Genomic DNA, 20,651 nt, shown 5'->3' with positions numbered 1-20,651 from the left:
TCTTCATCTTGCATGGCGAGGAATGCAAGAGTAAGCATTAGCTGAGAAGAGGGTTTTGAGATCAGGACATGCATATAAATGAAGCGGTGAGCTTCAGTGTGTGACCGTTCCTGGTCAAGCATATGGGATCCCATTTTATTTCTAAGCACTTAAAGGTTCACTCCAGTGCAGAAACGACATGCAACACCATCTCTACACTCCGCAAAGCCCATTTTGGAAAAACAAATGTGCCTGTGTAATGAGACTTTTAATACTTACAAATGAAATTACTGACATAATAAACTTTTAATATTTACACTAGAGGCCGTTTACTTGTGAGACTTCAGGCCAGATATCAATCAGTGACAGAGGGACACAAGCCCAAAGACTTAGGATAACAATCAAAAACACAACAGCAGTGACCTCTCAGTGTAAACCAACTGGGTCATCTTGTTGCCAGACGCGAAATCCAGAGCCCCCGGCAGGAAATCCACCGTGTGCTGTTGACATCACAACTCATCCGTGACAGACAAGGAATAACACTTTTGGAAAGGGAGAGATTTTTTTTTAAAGCATCCAAGTCCAAGAGAGAGAGGGTGCTGTCACCGGAAAACACGGTTTTGAGCATGATAATAAATCTTCCACATAATATTCACTCAAGGAAAGAGAATGCATTGAAAACAGAGATTACACATAGTGAAAAATATTCCATGGTTATAAATTATAACAGACTTATAGGTCAATATCGAAGAGGGCTGAAGGATGTCTTTTTTGCATTACACTGCATGTTGATAAATTGTATTTTGAATTCGTGTTCATACTTACCTAAAATGGCAGTTTCACAAAGTCTTCTTTGATGCTGTTGTAATCAATTTCTATCACATGGTCTGTAAAATATTTAATTTCATATTATTGGTCTCCATGCAGTCATTCACCAGCTGTGCTACCAACAATAAAGACCATTTTTTATTAAAACTAAATACTAAAGACACTGTAATTGGTCTCATTTAAAATGTCCCCAAGCACCTAAAGGATTTCAGTTCTCCTTCACGGGCTCTAGCAGTATGCCATACAGAAACAGGGTTAGTTTTTAACGTCTATAATAAAGAGTAAAATGAGCCTGTAGTTTGTCTTTGGGGGGCAGTGAGGAATAGTGGCTCTAAGAATCTGGGCTTGAGCACAGCTGGTTTCAGGTTCAAGTGTAAAGCGGACTGCGCTAACGAGAAAGTCACTTACTATTTGATCAACATGCGATGGGGAAAACAGGAATTACTGCAAATTTATGACCAGAGAACATTACGGGTCGTTGTTAATGGACGTGTCCTTCAGCCAAATTCAGCGTTGTAGAGAGATGTGGCTGAACCTACGCCTCCAGCGTTTCTTTTCCTGGACAGTGTTGATTTTGGCTGCACCTCAGTTTCTGATGTTGGCTAGACACTGGGAGAGCAGACTCAGGGTGCTTCCTTCTCATTCTCACACACATTTGGATGGGAAATGCGTGTTGGCAATGTGACAGAAGTTAGTAACAGAAATCTGATCCACTGTGGAAAAAAAGAGACATTTTGCAAGAAAGGGACATCAGCCAGAACTCTAAAAGTAATGCAACAGATAGTAATCATAAACTTTTATTCTGAATATACCTTATTTGCACATGAATAAACACGTTTTTCCTCCCCGGGATTATAAACATTGTTCTTTTTTCTTTTTGTTGAGAACAACATCGTTTTTGTACAAATTTTTACACGACTGATTCTGGAGAATCGAGTTCCACTACAGTGTAACATATTAAAGCACAATCGAGGGAGACTGACAGAGAGGCCCACCAAGACCTTCTGGCACGAGTCTTGCAAGAGGCGACTTGGTGGACGCCTCCATCAAGAGCCTGCCTTCAAACCAAAGGCAGGGAGGGATCGACTGACAGGCTCGCCAATCGGCTGCCAAAGAGTGGCAGCAAGGTAACAGACACAAAAAACACACACATTAAGCAATCCTCAAGATTCCAGAAATAAAAAGGCCAACCCACACGATCCATACAGACAGCACCAACAGAATCAAAAACACTTCATATCACATCGAGAGAATATTATTCCTGAGGTGACAGCATCTGATTTTAGCACTTAAGAGTAGAATGGAACATCTGGATGAGTATGGAGCTCATGTTCATTCTCCAGTGTTTTCAGAGCATTTCTAAAAGGATCCGCTTGGAGCATTTTAGGTGGTGTTAATTTCCACTCATTTCATATCTGTACAATGTATGTATCTGCCGGAACAGATCTAAAGGACCATACCAGTGTTTTTGCAAGTTTAGCTTCTTAACTACAATTCATTTCTATTTTATAGCCCAAATACTGCAAACATTTCCAATTTTCATCATATTTCAATGAGGTTTCTTACTTTTCAGGCAGCCATTGCTTTCCATTCATTCATCAGACAAGACTGGAGTCTTGTCCACGTGATTTTTACTGTGATGTTTACTGTCTTCTCTGTCTTAGTTCAGTGTGTTAGCCTGCTAACGTTCCCTTCCCCCCCCCTTTTTAGCACTAAACATAAAGCACAGTTTAGGCTGATGGGAATGTCATTAGTTTTTCAGGTATTCAGTCGTAAACCAAATTATTTGAAAGAGACCGATAAGATAAAAAGTTCAGGGATCACAAAAGTGATTCAAATTCATAAAAGTGTCATGGTGGTCAGTCAAATAGGAGCCAGAATACAATATGGGCACTGTATGTTTCTGCAACCCATGGGTATGTTAAATTTGTACTTTTCACATGCATCAGATCAATGTTTAGGCGAGGTGACTGACAAGCAGCAGATCGAGTGTTTGTGACAATAAAACTAGGTATCTTAAGAGAGACATTTATATTATTTTATTATTATTATTTTATATATTTATTTAGACATTTCCCAGCATGTTTATGCTGATAAAACCAGGCATTTTAACATGATCTCCTCCCAACCCTAACCAAGTGGTTTTGTGCCCAAACCTTACCAAACCACAGGTTTGTCACAACACAAAATTGAAATGTTAGTAAATGTAAAGTTTGAATGTAAAGGAATGAAAGTTTCAACATACCCGTGGTTTGCAGAAACGTCTACAGAAATGCACAATGCCAACATTTCTCCTGCCAATTGTGTTGCAAATAGCTGAAACATGAATGTCAAATTGTCATAACAATCCATCCAATAGTTACATATAATATATATATTTCAGTCTGGACCAAAGTGGTGGACTGACTGACCCCCGGATGAAAGTACGAAACGTTACAACATGGTCTGTAAAATAATCAGCAGTAATGGAAAGCATTCATGATTTGTAGTAACTGCTCTCAAACTTGCTAAATCACTGGTCCTTAAATAATAGTGAATCATATGCGGCTTGAACCAGTCAGGCAGATTGAGCAATGCATTCAAACATCACGCCGGCCAATCAGGTTTCCTTTCCCCAGCTGACTCAGACCAGTTTGGAGCCAAATGCTGTCCCCCCAAGAGAAAGGCAGTAATAGCTGATCATACCTTATCATATCATGAACAAATGCCTGACACCCATAATATTACGCTTCCCAACATTACACACTGAAGCAGGAGCACACTGGATATGTTCTTTTTTTTTTTTTTCTTTTTTTTTTCTCCAAATCAAATTGTCAGCCACTACCATGCAGCACAGGGAAACGATTTATGAGACTTACATCTTGCCTTGGTAAATTGCATAAATGTTATATTACGATAATAGGTTTCTCCACAAGAGAATAAGAGAGTCCTATATGGCACTTGATATTCTTGAGTGTTAGTAAATGAGGAGCATAAAATACCATGGTTAGTCTCACCACATTGTTTTTGTTGGAAGGGTATAGTTCAAGATAGAGGAAAACACGGAGAATAAAAAGTGCACCTCAAACCACTTGGAAAGTTATGACGATGGCGGCGGTGGAGCGCCGCCACAGAATGACACGGACAGACAAGCCCTCCCCGTTCTGACTCGGAGCTATGCTTGTAATAGAAAACATTATTCAGTGTGATCTCACAGCAGTTATTTAACTAAAACAATTGTGAAGAGTGTGAGAGACAAATGTTAGTGGTGATGTGGTGCACACGGCTTTGTTTCTGTGGTTTTCACTTCCCCTCAGAATTACGCAGTTTCCTGCAGGCATGTGTCAGTGTTTACAGATTAGACTCTCCAAAGATGCACTCCCTAGTTTTATTTTAGTGGTGTATATGACGTCCCCCAAATCCCCAAAGTACTTCCCTTGTTGATGTTACGATCAAATGCAGTTGAAGCTGAAAATGTTTAACAGTGAGTTAGAGGTGATTTTGGTGATTTAGGAGTGTCATTATAAAAGCAGGGAGTGTGTACTTCAAATATCTGAGATCACTGCAGTTACTGTTCTGGCAGGTTTCTGTCCTCTCGGTGAACTAGTGAGGTATCACACATACCCTGCATGTGAATCAGTTCAACCTGTGATTGTCAATTCTTGTGTGGAACTGAGGCGCCGAAATGATGGTCAAATTGTGGGATTACTGTGACAAACAAACTGCCAAGTGCAGCTGGTTGAAATAAAAATGACACTTTTATACTGAAGATTTAAAGCTCGTAAAAACCACGCAAGTTTTCTGCCTGACATATTTTTTCCTGCCTAATTGAATTTATGCCTTTTAATCCTCAGCATTGTGCAAATACACAAATTGAGCACAAAAAACATGACACATCCTTTTCCACATGTTGCACATTCAGGATGGATTTATATTTTCATCGTGAAATTAACAAAGTGAGTTATTTACCCAAGTTCTCGCTGACATAATTACTACTGCTTCAACATTTAGCGCCTTTAAGAGTCCGGATTTGGTCCTGTGAAATTTGTTATTATGAATTATGTCAGATTTCTTCTCCTCTGCAGCAGTGGTTTGGCTGATTAGTGCATTTTTTAATACAACTCACTATTTAACTGTTCTGCGCTCCAGCGAACAAGATGACACTCTCTTAAAAAAAACCACCTGCAGAAAATCATCTGTAAATTATCACACTTAAGTTGCATTGTATAACTAATGGAAAAGAAGGCACACGAAATGAAACAAGATGAACCCACATTAAAGAAACTGAGATACAGCAGTAGACAGGATCACAAGCATGGACTGACTGCAGCGATTTCTGCTGGGTGATATCATACCACAGTATAATAAACCGCAAGAGGGAACCTCACTACTACACAGAGATAGAGGATGTTCTTCAGTCAGGACATCAAACTGTAAAGACAAATAACAGCTGCACTTTGAACTGCAGTGCAGATAGTAGTCATTTAATTTACAAAGTGACAGCAGTGAATACAAATGTTCTGTTTTTACTGTTTTGCTGACCAAAATGTCAAATACAAATTCTGATTCATTTTCTTTAGTGGTGGCAATAAAACAAAGAGTAGCATGCTAGCTACAGCCTAAAAAGCTAAAGGGTTCATCTGAGTCAAACAGTCCACATGGCACTGGAGATTTTGTCCAATGAGCATGCAGCAACAGCCAGCCTCACCTTGATTGGTTTATGCGCACTATGGCAACAAAGTTTTCATTGGAGCAATCCAAAACCAAAGGTGGGAAATCTGAATAATTTACCACTCTTGATCTGATGGTTACAAAGTTAAAATCCGTACACTCACAACCGGGCGCGCTGTGGCAGTTGAAGGGTTGATTTCTGTGCATAAACATAACAATGAATATGATTTCCACACTGCAAATACAGTATCTACATGACAGAACACTGGGGCGAAAGTAAAGACGATGTATCTGGTGAACCCTCAGAGATACTGAAAAAATGTTCTGGGTAGTGCTATCTGAAAATCAGGCTGCGACAACATTATTATCAGCCACTCAATGGAGGCAAGTGAAGGGCAAAAGCTTGTGATGAAACAATTTGGCATCTGTTACTGCAATCTCAGCCGAATTCCCAACCACAAAACAATAAATACCTAATAACTAGCCACAGCAAATCGATTCAAAATCAACTTAACGCTCGCAAAGGGCAGCGCTGTTTCTGGCAGTGATGAATAAAACTGCTCAACATCTTCAATAAACACCAAGTCCCCCCGTCGTTATTTAAATCCCTCTCATACTATAAGGCAGTCCGATCTCTTTCATCAGTGACATCAAGCCAGAGAAAGTTCAGAAGTCGCCAATCAAAATTAATCTCTGGATTCCTCTATTCTCAGCTGGCGGGGACCATTCATGGGATGAACGATAGGCGCATGACAAGTTCTTTCTCATCTTTCAAACCGAAATCTTCCAATACGCGTTTCTTTCGTCACTTGTACCCTTGCACCTGATGAAATCGCTTTGACAAACCCCTGAAAATGAACGTAGCAAAAGAAGAAACTGGCCGGATGTGGGGCTCACAGGTTTTAGTTGTTTGTTACAAGCGCTTCTCATCGGTGTTCTGTCATTTCGGTGGCAGTGTTGCATGCTGGTTGCCATTTTGGAGATAATTGAGGGAGAGAGAGGGAAGGTGTGATCAGGGTGTTCAGAGGTCATGAGGGGATGGCAGGGTGTCTGGAGCCAGTCAAAACCCAGAGGAGAACCAGCTGAAGGGCCACCGTTAGCCAGAGTGAGGGGCTCAGGCCGGACGCCCCGCCACAGTCAGGGTCCTCCTCCTGGTGCCGAGCAGGGAGGAAAAGAAGTGAAGTTAGGGCCAGTCAAAGCCGACACATTAAGCACTGACCATTCACTAAACCCCTCCCCCAAACACCAATTGGAGTTGGGTTTCGCAAATGGTCAACTGCAACTACGCATGGATCAAACATGAGGTCAGAAAATACAAGCAAGCTACAAAGTGTCTGTTTTATACTTGACTGCAAAAATTTGAGCCAATACGTTTGACCAAACCTAATCGGACACTTTCACTCTCTGTATGCTTTGCATCTGGAGAGGTACAAGGCAAAGAATGTCCTGCCTTGGTTTGTGTTTGGAGAGGAAAAAAAAGTTGAGAGTCATTAAACGGGACGTACGAACGTCTAGATGCAAATGAGAAGTGAGCGGTCTGTTTTAGCTAGCGTCTGGCTACATCAGTAATCAGATGTCAGCAGAAATAGACACTGGAGCCTATTGCCTGAGACGGATAATGATAGATGATAGGGGGGAGATACAAAGAGCATGGCTTGAAGTTCAAAGTCAGGTGAGATGGGGAAAATGTTGGCGAGAGATGGAAAGATACTGGGAGGTAAGTTGGGAGGGAGGTGAAGACAGATGTTGATAGAACATAAGAAAGAGTGACAGGTGAGAAAGATAAGGGCTGGGAAACAATAGAAAAAGATATGAAGTAGTGGAGCAAAGAAGAAAAAACAGAGATTTAACAAGAGGAGAAAAGAAAAGAATCACAACTGAGTGAAACATAATGATCTAATGTTAATGAAAGAGAAAAGAGCTCGCGTTATGGGACTGACCCGAGACAGCACATGAACAGTGGCAGCAGTAACATGAGCAGAGAGGAAGCCAATGGGGAGCCTGCGCTCCTTCTGCACATGGCCTCATCCTAACCATCAACAGCCAATCACAGAGCAGGAAACAGAGAAAACAGAGAGAAAGAGAATCATGCAGCAAAAGGTCCACACAGTTAGCAGGAAGTTAGAAAGCAAATAAGAGCAGAAAAGGCAAGAAAGTTAGTTTGGACAATAGTAGTAAGTACAAGACAGATGCATTCACTCGTGAGACAAGAGCGTGAAGGAAAGAGTCAGTGTGTGTGGGTGGAGGTGTGTACATGAGAGTGTGTGTGCGGGTGAGCAAGACAGTGCAGGCGTAAGAGTTAATTCATAAGACCGACAAACTCTGACACTGGAAAAAGACTATAGAGAGAAAACAAACAGAGCGTTGAAGCACAGAGGTTTCACACGCAGAGATTCTGCCTGCTCATGAAAATGTTTGTTTAGCTTAGTTATTCATAGTCGAGGAACAACCGACTGTTTGTCTTTGCGTGGGAAATCTGCGCACACGCGGCTTTCGAGGGATTGCGAAAACACGAGAAAGAAATGACATGCACCATGTAAAGATATTAGTGGTGGAAAGGTGCCATGGGTAGAATTTCTTCACTGATATATTGTTTCCATATCAGGAGTGCAGCTCCAGGATTTGGGGCTGTGCCCAGTGAGGCTAGAAGTTTTTTAAAATCCTTCCTTAATTTTTTATTGGTCCCTAATACGTTGCTGTTGCTTTTTTTCCAGGTGAAATGTCAAAACAGATCAAGTTGTTTCATCTGGAGGATGCATTTAGAAGGAAGAATAAAAAAAAAGATCTCCCAAAAACAGGCTCTTTGGGGGTTGGCTTGGATGATATAAACTTTCATACTACAGTAAATTGTCACATTTACCTCGATAACATTAAATGTAATACGTTACCTTCCTTCATTTTGCCTTATTTATGATGTGTTTGTCCTGATTTATTACAGTCAAACATTGACTGGTTTGTTGAACTTCTGGTTAGAAGTCAATGGTAGCTGTAGAGACTCTCAGTTTAAAGCTGCTTTAATCAAGATTTTTGTATCAACAATGAATCAGATGATTATATGCAAAGTGACATTTCTTTGACTAGAAATGAATGCTAATGTAATGTGTAAATATACAACTATTTGCTAACAACTTCACCATAACAAGTTCATAATAAGTCAGTGCGACGCAGCGTCCTGCAAGCCAGGCCTAAATTTTGCCTTTGCGATAAACTTAAATGATTTTAGCAGTGAAACCCAAAACAGTAGCCTTGGGGCGCACTCTTTAATTTGAGAGGCTATTCTGATTTCAGGCTGGATTTTTCTGCAAACGTCTTTAATTCTTCTGAGGCCAGTAAAGCAGCAGTGATACATGAAACCCTATGCAGAGCACCCTTAGCAGCAAAATTGCGCAGTTAAAATTGTTCTCAACCAGAAACATTCCAGGTCTGATGAAAACAACTTACATTTTCAGTGCTATCAAAACAGACTGCAGGCCCTTTCCTGTACCGAGGATTGTGAGCCAGTTCACAGGGATCGGGACCATCAGCTGGATGATTAAAGTCAGGAACGTCACACAGCCTCTGAGTGATTCTGAGCAAGAAATGGCAGCAAACAAATTGCCCTTTCGCAGTAGATGTGACTCTGCTTACCCCACGGGAAATTATTAAATATAACATTTTGATTAATGGGGAAAATCACCAGGATATATTGCATTACTTCCAATCCAAGCACATCCAACATAATTGTGGAAGGACTGTTAAACTTAAAGCGTGTCGTCTCTTGCTGGATTTCAAGCACGTTGCTCAATACCTCAATAATATGGTCATTTTCGGGCATTGTGTTTTCCAAGATGCTTAATGTGTAATTAACCACAGCCCTGTGTGTTTGAGAGAACATCATAGATTTGTTTGTAAGCTATTCGGCAGACTTATTCCACAGTACCATCTGCCTCACAGACGCAGACAGAAAGCCAGTGCAGACACATCTGAGTTCTAAATGTCATTTTCTGTGGAAATGCTCACTTGTTATTAAGGCTGTTGGATTTAGGAGATATAGATGAGGGAAATGTTGAGTAGTGAGAATTACTAATAACAGAAAACAGCTTTTTATATAAGCTTGGCAAAATAATTCTGTTGTTTATTGCAAGTTCCCTTTCAGGAATCAGTGGTGAAAATATGTGTTTACGTCTACGTGTCATGATCAGCGTTCATCCACCGTTATCTTGTCAAAAAATGTGACTTTTAAACATCTGCTGCGTGAATCAAACGTCCACCTTCTGTTGCCAGATGAAGGTAAAAGGATACACTGCTGTTCGTCCTGTATTAACGGCTTGTTGTCGCAGGACAAGCAGGTGAGTTTTGCATCAGCGATGATAAAGACCAGGTTCGTCTTGGGCAGCTTTTCGGCGTGGTACATCCTGGAGACGAGCGGACACACAAGAGACACGAGAGAAGCTGTTGACATACAGGCTTGAGTCCAGGAAAGAAGGAGATAAAATTTCAGAGACTTGCTCACAGGAGATGTAGCAAAGCTGAATATTTAACCAGAGAGCGATGAAAGGAAGACACTGATTTTGGTCCGATGCCTTATAGTCGACAGGAATTATTCCTAAGGCATGACGGAGCGACAAACCTTGTCATCTTTAACACAACGAAAAGCACACTGTGGGTCACTCAATCAAGTCTCTTAACTGCCTTTATTCCTAAGGGGACACAAACCTGTTGTGCCACCCCACCTCCAAGACCTTTACTGAGTCCCACATGGCGCTGGGGCACAAATGATTTTCTCTGCTTTTTTTTATGGCGGTCGTTAAAAAGAAACGTGTGTGCGGCTAATGTGCAGGAGCGCCGCGTGGCATGCGGGCAGGCACTCCATTAGCCGGCACGAGGGGGCCTTAAAATGGCGTACGCGCGCACACACACACACACATCTGCACAATCACAAGACGGTGGTCCACGCTAGTGACTTGACTTCACCTTCATGGCATGTGAATTTTTACAGCCCTCTCTCAGCGCCACCTCTGGGGACTTCATTTGTGTCTCATGGATGCAAATGACTGGACCTTAACTATCCTCTGCCAGCGTGCATGCATGACTGTTGTGCAGCTGAGAGGGAGGGGATACTTTTACCTGGTGCAGTTTTCACAGTCGATACTGCCTCTGAAAGTCAGCTGGTTGGTCTCAAAGTAGTACTGAGTTTGCTCTGTGATGCAGACCTCTTTCAGCATGGCATCGGACACGTCTTCATCCATCTCAGCTGGAAGAGCACACATGAGAACAATCAGGTGTGTTCATGCAAAAAGGCACCTCAAAATACATCCATACAGTATGCATCTGACACAAGACTCAAAGCTTAAAACGCAGGTGGCAGATTGTGAATGATTGAAGTGAGCGACACTAAAATAACTTAAACCCGTTCTAATTGATGTCTGGTCACACAGGCTGTCTGACTCCTGCTGTACATTCGGGTGCGCAAGAGCACACTGGATTTCTTATTTCTCTGTAGTGCTTAAAGGGGCATTTCACTGCTGGAGAGATGACCTGGGCCGTCTATGCAGTAGAAAAACAGAAATATTTTGGAAATTGGTGCTACATGGCCTGAGAAAATTCCCTTTTGCTCAAAAGGTAGAAAACCTACAACAACCAGAATGCACTGCGCTGCACTGAACCACACTCCTGCTGGAGGGTGAGGTACTGTGAGCTGGGTGGTGCTTGGTTTTGGCCTGGTGTCAAGCTGTGGCATCCTGGACACAAGGAGTGCAGCTAAACAGTGAACTAAAATATGTTTCTGAAAACATCTGAGGCGAGAAATCACCAACGCAGTAGCAGAATTTTGATTCATATTTGATCAGCACTGTATCTGTGTATTTAGATTTCACAGTAGAGGGATGGTTTGGATGATCTGGAGGCAGCTGTCAGCTGCACAGAAGAAACCTCAGAGACAGAAATTAAGACCAGGTCTTCTCTGCATAGCTTGATGGTTACAGTAGAAGTAAGTCAGATAATATGTCTTTTCATAATTAGGATGAGCTGATCCTTTAACAAATATCATCTTGATCACATGGAACATAAACAAAGAGAGACCTGTTATTTTGTTTTGGGTCTGGTGGTAATTTGTGCTGCCTAATAGCACATATGTAACCACACAAAACACCACACACAAACACAACTCCACATTCGCACGGTCTGGGTCAGGTGTGCAACATCTTGCACACATTCAGCCCTCCGAAGATGGATGAGTGTTCAATAGTTCCTACGAACAATATTGTTACTAACGACACATCCTTGGCATGTGGTGAGTGCTGCGCTGGAATTTCAAGATAAAGAAACTGTTGGAAAACAGTGTGCTCAATATCCTTTAAGGCCCTGTCAAAGTTACTAAAAACGAACATCTATTACTATTTTATTTCCATAATGAGGCTGCTTGTGCTGTCCAGAACTCCCTCAATATTGAAAAAAAAGCCTTATTAAAACCTCAAAGCACAATTTCTTCCCATGTGTCAAATTGACAGGAACTCACCTGCGTCCAGGAAATTAGGGAATGTGATGCTGACCAGCAACTGTTGCAGTATTGACCTAAGGAGCAAAAACAAACCCCAAGGATGAAAAATGTCTGGATTCATTGGAACATAATGTACAATAAATAATGTGTGTAAATGCTAATGCATCAATAAATCAGGAGAAGATTTTGTGGAATGTTGTCTGTCCTGGGAACAATTCAGTTATTAAACAGATGCTATGTGGCCATTTTGGAGGAACAAACCCTTGCCTGCTTTCCAATACTGTATGAGTTTCAGGACTTAAAATGCTTTTATAGTGTACATTTAATCATGTGAAAAAACACTATACAGGGAAGAACGTCATAAAAAAGGACTCACCAGGCTGCAGCCGTCGCCCACCACCCTAAATTCAAAATATCTGCAATTGTGGGCTGAGGGGGGCAAACAAAACGAGAGTTAATATCAGGAAACGACGAAATCAGGTCTGTAATAATCTTCTGGCAAATCACGTTAAGCTGGTTGAGCCAAGCCGAACATCCTGCTTGTGTTTACAGTGGCTGCAGACGGTCCAGTTCTGCCAGGCAGAGAGACCAAAAGGTCCAGCCAGAGAGATTTTATTTTCTTCCCTCTCAGAGGAAATTAGAACACAATCCTCCTCAACAGATGCGGGCATAAATATGTAAACAAGGAGCCAGTGAGAAAACAAAGCAGCACACGGTTTGAATCAAAGGCCCAACATGCTGCTTTGATTATGGTTAGCATGCGAGGGCCTTGTTTTGGTGAATCACTGCTGCATCCTTTCTCTTCAGCCGATGCCGTGTTGAGTCATCAGGGAGTCTTAACTGACCGTGTTAGAGGCGTCGCCGGTTATTGACGGGATCTTTGATCAGAAGATGTCTGCATCTTTCATCTCACCTTGGTCACTCGAGCGTGTCGTACACATTTGCGGGAAATTACACGTTTTCAGTCTACTAATGAGGGGAATTTTTCCACCTCTGATTACCAACGTATAACTGAATCTCCCTTTTAGGTATCAGTTTATTATCACTACCTGTTATCACCTCTCTGCATCTAAGAGAAATTCATCAGTGGCACTGAATGTCTGCACGAGATGGTTGCATCATTTCGCTGTGAGTTGTTTTGTAAGTGATGAAAAACAGTGCCTCTTTCTACATCACTTGGTGTGTTAGCCAAGCACGCTAGACCACCTAATCCTGTTACTGTTACTGCAACTCCCACTCTAACGCTTTCACCATACCCTCTGCTTCCCTTCTCATCTGCTCTATTCAGATTTATGGCTCTCTGGTGAGTGAAGGTTTGTGTGTGTGTGTGTGTGTGTGTGTATGTGTGTGTGACCATTTGGAAGCATGCAGGGTAGCAGGTACGGCGGTGTGCTTGCATTGGTGCGTGGGTTCGTGCAGGGAAATGAGTAAACGTATATGTGTGGAAAACAAAATGTGTGAACATGTAAGTGTGGTTGCGTACATGTGGGTGGCTCTGTGTGTGTGTGTGTGTGTGTGTGTGTGTGTGAGCGTGGTCAGTTGTGTGTGAACGGTTTCTGGCTTATGTAACTCACCACATAGACAGATCGCAGGCCTGCAGCCGCCTTGCTCTCTTTCTTGGGGTCACAGAGCGACTGGTAGTCGAAGGTCTTCTTAAAGGTGTACAGGGACGAGTTGACCAGGTTTCTCATGAGGATCGGGTCGATAGCTCCAAAGAAACGCCCGATCTAAGGACGGAGAAGAAAATAGAAAACATTTACTGTTGTGGCATGTTTGTATCTCATTCAGCCAACTTGCTGTGCTGCAACTTGATCATAAACAAATCATTTTATCCGAAAAGAAATAGAATTAGATTTTTGACTGAAGGCCTGAAGTTTCAGGTCATTATTATGTTATTGTGGTGCAAATTCCCGAACAAGTGACAATAAAATGACCACAAAGCATTGAACACACAGTGAAGCCTATATATTTTGGATATATGCCTCAAGAATGGCTGAAAAGAGATAAATATTTAATGAACACACTGTTGGTTGGTGAAGGAAATGGTTATCAAGGGAGGGCCCAACCTTAAATGCATGGATGGAATCGACCTAAAAACCTCACACTTCAGTGTGCGGAAAAATGTTTGAACCCTCTGAAGAAAAACCTTTGAAATGCACATTGTGGATGTAACTAACAGAGGTTTTCGCTGACAGAGCACTTAAACACTTTTACACAGTCAACCCACGATTGTTAAATGTATGTAAAACACATGCAGAAAAACTGTTAAAAATGTGTGTACACGTGCCAGAAATGTTCACATTGAATTTGAAGAAACACACACACACATACACACACACACACACACACACACACACACACACACACACACACACAGAATAAATCACCTTCAAACCAGGATGATGGACTTCAGTATAATCTGATTAACACAGTCCACCAGGCAGCCATAAATTTCTTCAAAGAGGAAACAGTTTGTCTCGGCATCTCAGAGGTGTGACATGACCGCGTGCATGGGAGTGTTTAAGTACTTGTGTATCCAGGAGGGAGTGTGTACAGTACGCAGCTACTCACCGAAGTGTGTGTGTGCTGAGAGATGTGCATGTGTGTGCATGAGGAAATGCAAACTATCCCTTTCCTTCCACTTTGTAAGGTCATCGTTAACAAGCCACCCTCCACATACCCATTCCTCTTTAGTCTAACAGCCAAAGGACATATAAATCTTGCAATCTATAAGGTGGAGGGAGCCTTCTCTCCTTTCCCCGTGCAATAACACAAATAATGAATTAACAGTCACAGCTCTGTTGGCTGAAGACTCCCTGAGGGCTTCGGAGAAAGAAAAGGAACGAGCTAGAGAGAGAAAGACATAAAGCGGGAGAGAACGCGAGAAGCTTACAGAGAGAAAGAAACGTTGCTCCTGTAGGAAATATGATTGAGGGCACACAGACTTCTCCAAACAAGGCCTCAGGCCCCCGAGTTTTAGTGCTGCTGCCAAACTTCAGAGGGCGACTGATTTATCCGGCGCACACCCAGGCCTGATTAGGAAGGAGCCGAGGCCGCATGAAAAAACATTTACTCAGATGACAGCAGGGGCCCGCTCTTAGCATTTAGCATGGAGCAAAATGTGTGTGCTTACTGTATGCATGTGTGTGTGTCTGTTAATGATACATAAAGATGGGTCAAACTGCGGTTCAGACGCTTCATTAGCTTAATTTTTTTGTTTGGATGTTCAGAGCAAACAAAGATAATTTCAGTGCATCAATCAAAACTGCGTACGTGCAGTGAATTCTTCATAAAGAACAAAAAACATTTTCAGTGTGAAACTTCATTGTTTGTCAATCAATTGATTTCAAGGCTTTCTTCATTGTGTGTGGGGATCGCTCAGTTGGTCACATGATTACAGGTGATCATGATTTTGACCACTCAGTTCACTGAGGAAGACTGCGAGATGTGGCCGTAGGCTGTGATAAAAGCTAGTGAGTGTTGGATTTTATTGTTTGTCAAAAAAAAGTGTTTTTGTCATTTTTGTCCCTGAAAAAGAAAAAAAAGCGTTTATGTTTTACAGATGTCAGACTCAGGAAATGAATCACACGACAAGTTTATTTGATATAAAATCCTGCAATATGAACAAGGAAACAACAAGTAGTAAATTTTTGCCCACATAAAGAGATAATTAATCCATGATGTCAATATATTTGAACAAAAATTGATAGCATCCGTGTCGGCGCTCCTCTGGATTACGACACCAAACAGATTATCGGGACCAAAAATCCAATTATTAACCACTTATTAACGAGTTGTTAATGGCAAATGCAGACTTGATGATCAAAACCCTTTTTAATAGTTATTACTGCACACGAACGTGAAGCTTTAAATGGATAACCAATGGATTACCACCAACCAACATATCTTATTCAATACTCACACCTGACCTACAAAGCATTAGTGAACTATTTATTAATTATTGATAAAGTCATTACTAACAGCTAGTAACCCTGGTAGCATGGTACTAAAGTCTGAGATGCACCAGTGATAACTCACTGTCTACCAGCAGTGACCTTTAGTTTTGTGACTGAGAGTAAAATGCTGAGGCCCACCTTAGAAATATCTTCATCTTGATTGGACATCACCAGGAAGCCCCCATCATCCAGAATGACACAGTCCACATACTGGAATCACAGAGAGGTTAAACCAGTGCTGCGTGCTCCTGACTCTCATCCATAAATAACAGCTGAAAATGAAAAAATGTGCAATTAAGCCTCTTACCGGATGGTTTCGCTGACAGCCACAGATCTCATCGTTGCACTGAAAACACAGGAGAGCAGATAGAGCCATGAAAAGTCATACACCGGATCTGATCGTCCCTGTGCGTGCACGCCGACAGAATCCACTCACATTCATCCTCTGCGTGGTGTTGATGAAGCTCGCCATCCAGGCACTGATGTCCAACTTCACGCCGACCACTGCGATCAAACACAAGAGCCAGACATCCTAGATCATGTTGGACCTCTGCGTCAACTTTACTCTCTGAACTTGGAATATGCAAACTTGGCCAAGGATCACAGGAGACCAGACAGCTTGATGTGTGGTTTGTGCGTGCGTGAGTGTGTGTTTGTGTGTATATGTCAGGCTGAGAGAAAGAAATAGACAAACGAGGGGTAGCCGCCTGTAAATAAGAGCCTATGGGTGTGTGTGTCAGAAGATATGAAGGCATGAATTGCATTAAGGCTATAGGGCTGCAAATGTAGGCGTGTGAATAAGACACACAGCTGTAAGTGTGTTTATATGTAGGTGGCAGAAGGAGAGAGACAGCCTGAGAAATGAGAGGTATAAATGTGTAAATACAAGCCCCTCTTTCTCTTTGTGTGTGTGTGTGTGTGTGTGTGTGTGTGTGTGTGCGTGTGTGCGCATCTTACCGGCTGGTTTGAGTGTGACATCCTGAATATTGATGTTTACCGCTCTGCTCACCAGCACTGACTCGTCACTTGCTGCAGGAAGAATAAGGGAACACTGTATATACAGTATGTGAATACACACTGAGACACAACAAAACAAACACACACACACACACACACACATTGGCTTTTACTCACAATTCTCTTTAGAGTAGGGAGTTGGAGTGAAGATGTACAGATCGTTGTCCAAACTTCTTTTATAGAAACTTGACTCGTACGTCTCTGCGTCCTCTTCCCAGGACAACCCAGCACTGTCAAACACACAAACACACACACACACACACACACACACACACACACACACACACACACACACACACACACACACACACATTGATTGCCGCTGATTACAGTCCCACATTAAACCCATTAGTCCATTCCATTTGGGAAACTCCATACTGCAGTTGTTAAAGTCATCATAAAACACACTGAGTGATTTTTAACAATAGCAACTTTGCCCGTCATTATCTCTCCTCGAGGATACCTCGAGGTTCTGTATTGGGGCCGTCACACTTTCCTTTTATAAGCTTCCACTTGGCTTTCTCAACATGATGCTGAAGTACAACAGTAACTGGAAAAGGCAGCTTGGAGTATAGGGTTAATGGCCTATGACTTGCTTTGCTTAACCTGATAGCACCATGACACAGACATGAACCAGTGGCAGCAGATGGATGGATGAATGTTCAAAATGCTATTCACAGAATATAAAGCATTGGCAAGCTGCAGCTTTCTCAGCCGACCACACCATTATTCTTATCAGATAATCCTGAACATATTATCTACTCCTCCCCATGCTTCTAAATCAACCCTGCCTCCCGCATGGGCTAGACAAGTACCTTTTGGGGTAGACCCGTGTGATCCCTCCATCGGTGGCAACAAATCTGGCCAAGACACCACTCCTGACAAGCAGAGAAGATAAAGCTATAAAACATACACTTAGGAAAATCTGGAATGTGCTTTATGCCTGGATGACATTTACTGGTGATGGTGAAATACTTGAACCATCTGTATTCAATCTTTCCCACTTGGACATTCATTACCAAATACCAAGAAACAAATAACTGATGCCACATTTCAGTTTGTTTTGATGGATTACAAACAAACATTGATGGTAAAGTAGGCAAAATCTTGGCGCTTCACTCACTGCAGCTCGTATTCTTTCCAAATCTTGATCAGTTCCGTGGTGATGCCGGCATCCAAGAGCAATCGGTTCACCAGCTCCACATTACCTAAACAGCAAAACATCACTTGAGCCTCAACAAGTAACCTTTGAATACCGTTTGTGTGTCTGCTGACTGATCAGAGACAGTCAAATGTTTAACTGTCTGGTCTTTGATCAGCTTCAAAGTGTCTCATCTTTAGAAGCTGATATTTCCCTTTTTGCTGTTCCAGACTTGGTAACCTGGAAAGTCTGAGTAACAGGAATCTGCTAAAATATGTAGGATAAATACCTGCGGAGCATCAGTAGCCAACATGGAACGGATAATAAGAGAGAGAAGGAAGGACAGGAAACCAAAAAGAAAAACAAACCCAGAAAGAAAAATAAGATGGTATGCACAGAGTATATATGATACTGGAATCACAAAGAAAAAAACAAATCATGGAAAAGTTAAGAATATTTAAACATTTTCATCACACTTCAGGCTTTCAAATCCAATTTCAAGTTGAGTGCAACCTGGGAGTAAGCTTCACTTGATACACTGCTAAGCTTACAAGCACCGAAAATGCAAGAAAAGTTGAAGGAATAAAACAGAACCAACTGGTCGTTGAAGGAAAGGCAACATCTCAACATTGTCTCGTGAAACTGAAGCAATGAAACATGTATTTAAATGACCAAAAAAACTATGGATGAATGTGCCTGCTGCTGCCAGGGCGCAGGTGGTGGGTTGGTGTGGGTGTAACAAATTATTTTTCGAGACATCCGACAAGACCACATGACAAACATAACAGGCGATAAAAGCCGCTCGCCCATTTTTTGGGCCGGGCCCGCCGCTTTGAACTCTCCGACGACCCGCTTCAGTCCATTAACATCGAGGCTCGTCGATATACCCCCCCCACCTCCTCCAACCTTTATGACACACCACACACATCAGAGAAAACAGCTGGTGTAACACTTTATTTCCCCCGACCCCACCTTCCCTCCTTGTCCAGTGGTTTTCATTAGGGATCCTTTATTGAAGGCAGCCCAGGAATTCCTAATGTACTTCAACTTCTTCGCCACTACAGTGGCTTAACCAAGCAAAGCGTGTAACGATCCTCAAGCCGCCAATAGTCCACATGGGCCATAGTCCTCACTCTCTCCCCCACTGAACTCCCTATGGACTCCATTAACCTAGCAGCTAATAACGGTGAAAGTAATATTTCAATTGGATGAAAAGTTTTATTGGATTGATCATGTTTGGACCGAGTTCTCACACTCGAATCCTCAAGCTAAACTTAAAGGAGATCTTTTATAAATATCCGGGGGGCTTTCGTTTTGCTCAGTGGGCAAAAAAAGCGAGTGATGCATATCAGTGAGCGTACGCAAGATGTGGCATGGATGTTAATGCGTTGGTCAGATGTTTGGGAGAAGGTCCGCTGGCCCCTGATTTGTGTTTTATTGCTCCTCTCGTGCTCCTGGCTTGACATGTCCTGCTCTTTCTCACAAACACACAGTAATTGGATGAGGTCGAGCGGCTATAGGTGGGGTGTGGAAGGCATATTACTGGTGAATATTGTGCGTGTGCGAGCGCGTGTGTGTCACATCTAAGCCGACGTGCCTCACACATGTGCACTCAGGCGTGTGATGGTCAGACTTTTAGAGTTAGCATCAAATGGGTAACACGAACACGGGGTTCCACATCACAAAGCTTTGCCTGGTCATGCACACCAAACAGCCAGACCTGTATTTCACTGGAAAGAGAGACCTCTGGGAATAGGTTTCGGTTGACAATCCTCCATTAAATTTCCAATGCGCACCTTAATGCCAGACCAGATGGCTGAGATTCATTCATATATACATGCTATAGCAAATACTGTAAAGCTTAGCAGCTCTTTGAGGTGTAAATAGGAGTCTGGAGTGAGAATGAGGTCCAAGTGTGCTGCAGAGAACAACAAGATCCACTCGAAAAGTTTCAATTTTCAAGAAAAAATTCAGAATTGATGGCACCAGGAGCATTTAAGGTGGAAAGAGTTATTTCAGAGAATGTTTATTCATTTTTTGATACTCACACATGGGGTGGTTTGGAGTCTTTGTGTCAATGTAGTGGTTGAACTCCATGAGGAACTCGGTGTTGTTTTTGTACTTGTCGGGCGGCTTTAAGTCCTTACAGTACACTCTGTGGGAGACAAAGCACCTCATGGTGAACGAATGGAAGCTGAGTCATTGTTGTCACACCAGAAGTAAAAAGATATCTTTTTTCAAACTGTTCGGAAAACATACTCCTGATAAACTATATGTCGTCTTACCTCGGTGCGATAAACGTATAGCCATATTCATCAAACTTGTCCGCCAGCAGGCTTTCAGAAACTGGTGAAAGGTATAAAATATTAGAAATTTTCCTCCCAAATACTAGACAGGTTAAAATCAAACTGAAGTAATCATTTTATGCAGATGAGATGGTGCTCCACTGCGCAGAATGTAACACCTGTTGAATATTTAACAGTGCACCAATAGGAGAGAACTCCTACAGGGACCAAGAACTGAAATGAGATTTCATCTCTTGAGCAGAAAAAAACATTAGCACCATAGCTCCACCTATTCAACACTGCCACATCTTTCCTTT

The 20,651-nt window shown here is 42.2% G+C and overlaps 1 protein-coding gene across 2 annotated transcripts in view; it reads right to left on the bottom strand.

Moving 5' to 3' along the window:
• Positions 1-1,588: 1,588 nt before the first annotated feature.
• Positions 1,589-20,651, bottom strand: part of cacna2d1a (calcium channel, voltage-dependent, alpha 2/delta subunit 1a) — an 86,890-nt gene continuing 67,827 nt past the window's right edge. The window contains exons 23-39 of one of the 2 annotated variants that reach the window (XM_076722068.1): positions 20,335-20,395; positions 20,098-20,204; positions 18,032-18,116; positions 17,724-17,786; positions 17,026-17,138; positions 16,849-16,920; positions 16,328-16,395; positions 16,199-16,237; positions 16,030-16,101; positions 13,510-13,662; positions 12,312-12,364; positions 11,954-12,009; positions 10,564-10,690; positions 9,739-9,851; positions 8,899-8,981; positions 7,398-7,486; positions 1,589-6,608 (exon numbers count right to left, since the gene is read on the bottom strand). In XM_076722068.1, coding sequence (XP_076578183.1) covers positions 6,572-6,608; positions 7,398-7,486; positions 8,899-8,981; positions 9,739-9,851; positions 10,564-10,690; positions 11,954-12,009; positions 12,312-12,364; positions 13,510-13,662; positions 16,030-16,101; positions 16,199-16,237; positions 16,328-16,395; positions 16,849-16,920; positions 17,026-17,138; positions 17,724-17,786; positions 18,032-18,116; positions 20,098-20,204; positions 20,335-20,395 — 1,391 coding nt within the window. In that variant the 3' untranslated portion in view covers positions 1,589-6,571. The remainder of the gene's footprint in view (positions 6,609-7,397; positions 7,487-8,898; positions 8,982-9,738; positions 9,852-10,563; positions 10,691-11,953; positions 12,010-12,311; positions 12,365-13,509; positions 13,663-16,029; positions 16,102-16,198; positions 16,238-16,327; positions 16,396-16,848; positions 16,921-17,025; positions 17,139-17,723; positions 17,787-18,031; positions 18,117-20,097; positions 20,205-20,334; positions 20,396-20,651) is intronic. The other variant, XM_076722069.1, reaches the window with a different exon arrangement.

Source organism: Chaetodon auriga, chromosome 22 (assembly GCF_051107435.1).
Source record: "Chaetodon auriga isolate fChaAug3 chromosome 22, fChaAug3.hap1, whole genome shotgun sequence".
Taxonomy (NCBI): Eukaryota; Metazoa; Chordata; class Actinopteri; order Chaetodontiformes; family Chaetodontidae; genus Chaetodon; species Chaetodon auriga.
This window is presented reverse-complemented; position numbering and strand designations above follow the sequence as displayed.